Below are 7,362 nucleotides of genomic sequence, written 5' to 3' on the forward strand. Positions count from 1 at the left end.
TTCATGTTGCAGCTGGTAAAGGTTACTTTATATACTGTAAACATGTTGTTTATGTTTATATACATTTTAACAAGTAAAATATAGATTTTTTTGTTTCCAAAACTTAAAGATTCAAGATTTTGAGGAGAAAAGTAAATTATTATTAATTGTTATTAGTTGATTTAAAAACCTAACACAGTTGCCTTGAAATGTTTAGTTTGTACAGTGTAGAATTAAAGGCAGAGCTGTTGTGTCGCATTAGATTTACAGGTTTACTTTTCCCACCACATCAGAAAGAGATCTCTTTACCCACGATTTCTCCTGTACAGCACTTTGGTTGTTTTAAAGTACTTAACAAATAAAGTTGGATTGGATTGGATCTTCTCTCCGGCAGTGCCTCGATGGCTGGTTTATGCCATCTTTGTGGCCGGCGGTCTGCTGATTCTGCTCTGCTGTCTGTGTATCTGCATCAAGTGCTGCTGCAAAGGGAACAAGAAGAAGAAGCAGCAGAAGAAGGACGAGAAGATCAATCTGAACGGCGTGAATGGAAAAACCACCTCAGCTTTGGTGAGTGACGGCGCCTTCTGGAGGATCATTGGATGGCTGTTTCAGAAAAAAGGCAGAAATAAATGCAGATTTAATCACAAACAATCACATAAATCAATATTTGCACATTAGTAAAGCACTGAATAGAAATATTCTCTTAAGATAAGGCTTGTGTCAGCTCCTTCTGGTGTCCCTGATGTGCTTCCTGTGCTCTGATAGATTCAGCCGGACGTGGCGGATGTGGACTACGGCTCGGCTAAAAAGGAGCGAGGAAAGCTGCTCTACTCTCTGGAATACAACGGCGCTCAGTCTGAGGTGATTAAACCTGTGACTAGTAGCAGCTAATGTCAGTGGAGGAAAAATAATAAATGTACAATGTACAATAACAACATTTATGGTGAAACAATCTTAGTCAGGGTTAGGATTAGCACCCTAGAGGGGTTTATGTTGTCTTATCCACTCTAAAGGCAACTTAGAGAGCACTTTATTGTGTTTTATCTGCTGGAAGGGTAACTTAAAGGTCACTTTATTGTGTTTAATCCACTGGAAAGGCAACTTAGAAGTCACTTTATTGTGTTTTATCCACTGGAAAGGCAACTTAGAGGTCACTTTATTGTGTTTTATCTGCTGCAAGGGCAACTTAGAGGTCACTTAATCGTGTTTTATCCACTGGAAGGGCAACTTAGGGGGCACTTAATCTTGTTTTATCCGTTGGAAGGGCAACTTAGGGGGCACTTTATCGTGTTTTATCCACTGGAAGGGCACACAAGGGCACTGTATGACGTTTTATCCACTGCAAGGGCAACTTAGATGCTTTATCTCGTTCACTAAAAGTCTGTTTTCTGTTGGTCTTTCAGCTCACAGTGGGGATCAAACAAGCCAGCAACCTGAAGGCCATGGACCTGGGAGGAAGCTCGGACCCGTATGCCAAAGTCTACATCTGCCCCGACAAATCCAGAACCTGCGAGACCAAAGTGTTCAGACACACGCTGAACCCCGTCTTCAACGAACAATTCAACTTCCATGTAAGAAGTGGTGTCAAAAAGGTTCCTCAAAACAAAAGGTCCCAGAAGGTTTCAGACCCTTAGATACTTCTGGTGCTTCTTTTCCCAGATATCCAAGTCGTCCCTCCTGGATTCAACGGTGGTGATGCAGGTCTTTGACTTCAACAGATTCTCCAAACACAACATCATCGGCGAGCTCAGGGTGCAGCTCTGCAATGTGGACTGGAACCACGTCATCGAGGAGTGGCAGGACCTCGGCGAGCCCGCCAAGTTTGAGGTTCGCTTTGTTCCCTTTTTTTGCACACTGGGTACATTTCACGATGGAAAGCTATAGTGGCCGGAGAGGAGAAGAAAACACACAATACAGACAGAGGATTGTATAAAAAGTGACTAGAAATATCAGAAAAAGTCATCTCTGTTGCATTTTTCATAGGAAATAATATTAGAAAATTGTCAGAAATTCATCAAAATCACGAATTTAACACAAACTTCCTGTTGTTACTGAGTTCACTGTTCGGGTTCATTGTACAGTTCCATCAGTTATTCTTTACTGTTATTGTTATTGTTGAATATAATATGAAATATCCATCAAATATGTCACTTTTAGTCATCAGTTTACTCTGGTAGAGTTCCCTCAAGGACAAAGGTTGGGAACCACAGCATCAGATCCTCAAGTGGTCAAGGCTTTAACCATCAAGCCACCACCTTCTTCTAAATGCTTCTTTTAAATCGCTTCTTAAAACCCATTTTTATAGGCATATTTATTGTATTTCACTTTATTTTTAACATTTATTTTACCAGGAAGTCTCATTGAGATCAAAAAACAAGATTTATTTCTAAAATAAAAGCAAATATTTACTTTGAGCTTCCTGCATTAGCAGTATTTACATTAAATTAAAGCTTCCATATACCCATGTACTTGTACGACCCTTTCAGATGTGAAAACTGAAATCATCAAGCAACTGTAAGCGAGCTTTAGAGAAGACCATGAACGTATTATTATTATTGTACATTTTCTTTTTAACGTATTGTTTTTATGGCTTTTATTCTCTCTTATTTTTGTATTCATTTATATTTCATTACCATGTTCTTCATCTTCTTCCTTTATTTATTCCCAAGTTCTTTGTTTTCATATCGTCTTCTGAGTATCCTGTTTTATTTTCTTTGTAAACTCTGTTTTTAAAGGTGCTATATAAAGTAAGCTGTTATCATTATTATGATTATTATTATTATGATTATTATCTGTGCCTGAGGGACAAAAAACTCAAATCTCCTCTTAATATCCAGTATAAACAGGAAGAATGATTACAGCAAGCACAAACTGGTTTATTTTACTTTCAGACTAAAACACAAACCTGTCAGACGATAATAATCATCATATATGAGAGACGCAGACACACTTTATAGGCCGAGCTCACAGGGCTTTTAGACACATTTGTGGATATGAAAGTATTATTTGATTCTCAGCACCAAATAAAAAGCGACACACTAGAAGAGAAGAATTACTGAGTTGTTTGACGACATTTCGCTGTAAAGATTTCTGTCTCGTCTGTGTGACGCAGGACGAAAACCTGGGAGAGATCTGCCTTTCACTCCGCTTTGTTCCCACCGCCGCCAAGCTGACCGTGGTGATCCTGGAGGCCAAAAACCTGAAGAAGATGGACATCGGAGGAAGTTCAGGTCAGACTGAGATGGGAAAAGATTTCCTAAAGGGTCAGATCGGGGGCCGAGGTCGGAGGGTAGGCGGGCAACGTGGTGGTCTTTTATACATATAAAGAATTTCTATAAAATCCAGACCAGGACCTGCTTTTATTTGTGAAACTGTGCAGCCACACCAGGCTAATAAAGGAGACCTGCTTCTATTTGAGACCCTGTTTTTATTAGTAGTTTTACGGTATTAGCGCCTCGTTGTCCAGATTGTTTTTCTTTGGACGCCGCTGTCTAAAGGTTAAAGGTTAAATTAGAACTTTTTTCCGTTCTTAGAGACAGAAATTAGAAATATACATAAAACACTTTTTTTAATGTTTTATCTCATTCTTTGTAAATAATCACCACATATCAACATGCTTTGTTTGTTTGTTTTCTGTCCATAAAGTGTCTATTGGTCTGAATCCATGTGAATGCAGCATCAGTTTTCAGTGTAAATCCCAAAAAACTTAAATTATTTCCTAATATTTTGATGCTGATTTGTGTGTATTTTCTGTTTTTATTGTACTTTTTCTCCTATTTTTGTGCAATATTTCATCTTTTTGAACAAATTTCACTTCATTTCAAGTCTTTTTTTAAAATCGAGAATTTTAACGTCCACTTGGTGTCTGCAGATCCGTACGTGAAGGTGCAGTTGGCCCTGGACAAGAGGAAGTGGAGGAAAAGGAAGACGTCTATTAAAAAGAAGACCCTAAACCCTTATTACAACGAGTCCTTCACCTTCGACGTGTCATTTGAACAAATCCAGGCAAGTTATAAGAGACAAAAACAGGATGTTTAAGACTGATACTGATAGTAATGTTTGTTTAAACGTCTCATTTTAAGGTAACGAAGACACAAACGATTCTTATTTTCAGGTGCTTACACGCAGAAAAAGGTCTGGAAATGTTGCCGACATTTGCTAAAAAACATCCTTAAAAATACTGATTGTGAATTAATGTAAGCACTTTGGTCAGAAGTCGTGTATATTAATTATAATCTATTATAAATGTTATAAAACCTGCTAAAAACAACAGTACGTGCTTTAAAGCTGCTGTTTTAGGAGTTCTTAATCTAAAACCTCCGGTCGTTCGCAGAGGGTGAACCTGGTGATCTCGGTGTGGGACCACGACGCCATGACCCGAAACGACGCCATGGGTAAGATCTTCCTGGGCTGCGACGCGTCGGGGAACCAGCTCAGGCACTGGGCCGACATGTTGTCCAACCCGCGGCGGCCGGTCGCTCAGTGGCACAACCTCCTGTCGGCCGAGCAGGTCAACTCCACCCTGAACCTGAAGAAGAGGATACCCCTCGCCAGCAAACTGCCCTTCTGACGCTCCGGCACAGAAAACTCAGATTTAAATATTGTTTAAAGATAATTATTAAAGCTGATTTAAAATTATATTTTGGTATTAAATTTAGTCTATAAATCATATTTTAATTCCAGACCTGAGCACTTTTTACGTTCTTCCTGTATGAATTTTCTGTAATTTGTATTAAATATGTTATCTCATGTAATCTAAGCTCTTTTCCTGCACACAGAACTTTATTTACAGTGTTTTTAAAAGTTATTTCTTTTATGTTACTGTGGAAGATTTGAAAATGTTTCACATTGGCGCCCTCTGGTGGTTGGCTGAGGAATGACACCAGCAATGCAGACGTCAGTAAACTCCGTTGATCTGAAGTTTCTGTTTAATGTTTGTGTTAAATATAATATATATTTAAGAGTCACAATTAATTCTAATTTAAAAAGTCTATTTTGGCTTCTTTCCCAGGCTTTTCAGACAAAGTTCATCAAAATTAAAAAGTTATTCCAATTTGTTTCCTTCTGTCTGTAGATTTTACAGTGAAGGTTAAAGGTTAAAGTTTCTGTAATTGTGAGGAAATCTTCATTTATACGGCATTTTAAAAGGAATTTATACAGAATAAAGTTTTCTTTTTTTTTAAATTGCACAGAAAACCACCATCATAGTGTTCATATGGTATTTTAATGTTTGTTTTGATGGTAAAAATTTGTATTTATACGGTAAAATATGGATTAAATTGACCACCCTCAACGCCCAGAGGAAGAATATCAGATCTCAACTGTGCAACCGAAGATTTTTCACTTCTAGATGTAACATAAAATTATTTTTGTCCTGTTATTTTTAATATTTTTTACCTTTCAGCCTCTAAACCTACATTTTTATGATCAAATGAAATCACCACAAGTTTATCTGTAATTCCCACTATTAAACAAATACAGCTGAAATTAAATGTTTGTGTTCTTGTTGAATTTTTTTTGAATGATTTTTAACATGTCACTGCTTTAATTTTGACCATTATTATTATTTTAAATCTCTCTCTTGTGCAATATTGTCCTTTAATGTGTTACCTTATTTGTTGACTTCACCTACCTGTCAGTCCCTCCAGGATTTGGCGGGTTTTTGGTGATTGTTGGAGCCTAAAATGTCAAATTTCACTGCAGCTCACAAGTATTTTTTGAAATTTTTAGGCTTTTTTCTATATTTTTAATAAAACTTTCACATTTAAACATTAATTTGTGACTTCTGTCACACAAACAAGCCTCTATTACTTGTGATTCATATGATCGGGAATAACAAAAGCTGCAGTTCCTCTAACGGCCACTAGAGGCTGGCTTCAGCAGTGAGTCTTCATGTTAAAAAGCCAAACTTTAAAGCAGAAATAAACATTTACAGCCTGTTTCAAATAGGTGAAATATTCCCTGTTGTTCGTCAGAGAGAGAAGCATCCAATCCTGTTAAAGTTGGATGAATTTTACAGTTTTGACGCGATTAAATTGACAAAATATGTGAATATCAGGGCTGAAAGTAACTATTTTTGGATATTTTTTCGAGTCTATACTTTTACTTACTACTTCACTACTATCAAAGTCCTAATCTGCTACTGAGGACAGTTTGATTTCTAACTAAAACTGCATTTTGTAGCCAATCAGCAGTGACCGTTTCGGTGTCTGTTCGTCCAGTTCTTCCTTAAAACAGCTGTTTTTTGAATGGAGTTTGGTTTGACAGTGTGGAGCAGAGGGGATTTTAACCTTAATAACTCTCTTATAAAGTTTAATAATGAACTTTGTGAACAGCAGAAAGTAGTAAAAGGTCAATTAATTAACACAATTAGTCACTCTCCTTTTTGTTTATTTTTCTTTCTATATGGCTGGTTGTAGGATTTTGGCTCCTAATAGCTAAAAAGCAATATGGTATTCTTCATTTTATGGTATTAAATTGGCAAATCAGGCTCTGTGTTCAGTCCTCGCTCCCCAGATAGATGAGGTGTTTAAAATAAGACTGGAGATCAATCAAGCTGAGTTCAGCAGGTGGCTCTTCCTGCTGCTTCAGGCCTCCAGAGATCAGACTTCATTAAACCCTGTTAAACAGCTCTGCATCGGGAGGAAGGAAACCTGAGGGATTTTTATTTTTTACTCCATCTGCACCTGATGCTGAAGCAGAGGAGGAGATAATCACACCTTAAAATACTTAAAATGAGCAAGAAAAGCCTGATTAAATCTGTGTTAAAGTTTATAGCTGAACATTAAAGGCTGGAAAAGGGCTCAGTTCTGGGCCGTTCTCCCTCCCAGCTCTTCTTCAACAATCAAAACGGTCCAACAAATAACTGGAGCTGCAGTTTAACAAGCTTTCGCAGTTCCTGTCTTGTGAAGCTCCCGGCAGGTGTGAGTCGGTGTCGAAAGGGCGATTTAAAGGAGGCAGCAGGTCAGTGAAGGTCCAATAGATCCGACGGTGATGAGCTGAGGAGCTCAAGGAGACTCTTTGAAATGCAAATGTCCCACCCACCCATTCAGCTCTGATACACTTTACACCATCAGCTTCCTTCCTCACAAACACACATATTAAATATATATATATATATATATATATTAAATATGTCCCTTTAAAGGTTAAACTGTTGTTTATAGTGACCCCGGTGTTCATTCAGTGAACTGCAACGAGAGTGAACGCTGTAAAATAACTAACAATCATATTTTGAATCTCGGCTAGTAGAAAGCTATTGTTAACAGCAGCTACATTAGAAGAGTTGAGGACGATATTCTCTCCATAAAATATGATCCAGTTTCACCCAAATCACTGATAAAGTTGTGTTTGTACAGTAATCAGTGAGGTTTTACGTTCTCT

General features: G+C 37.7%; 1 protein-coding gene across 1 annotated transcript in view; it reads left to right on the plus strand.

Moving 5' to 3' along the window:
- Window positions 1-5,452, plus strand: part of syt8 (synaptotagmin VIII) — a 5,824-nt gene extending 372 nt beyond the window's left edge. Inside the window, exons 2-8 of the mRNA XM_035665542.1 lie at window positions 374-546; window positions 745-840; window positions 1,383-1,550; window positions 1,639-1,806; window positions 3,092-3,209; window positions 3,851-3,984; window positions 4,313-5,452. Of these exons, the coding sequence (XP_035521435.1) occupies window positions 374-546; window positions 745-840; window positions 1,383-1,550; window positions 1,639-1,806; window positions 3,092-3,209; window positions 3,851-3,984; window positions 4,313-4,549 (1,094 nt within the window). The 3' untranslated portion in view covers window positions 4,550-5,452. The remainder of the gene's footprint in view (window positions 1-373; window positions 547-744; window positions 841-1,382; window positions 1,551-1,638; window positions 1,807-3,091; window positions 3,210-3,850; window positions 3,985-4,312) is intronic.
- Window positions 5,453-7,362: the final 1,910 nt, after the last annotated feature.

The sequence above is a fragment of the Morone saxatilis genome, unplaced genomic scaffold (assembly GCF_004916995.1).
Source record: "Morone saxatilis isolate NCDOM2014 unplaced genomic scaffold, NCSU_SB_2.0 Contig2, whole genome shotgun sequence".
Lineage (NCBI taxonomy): Eukaryota > Metazoa > Chordata > Actinopteri > Moronidae > Morone > Morone saxatilis.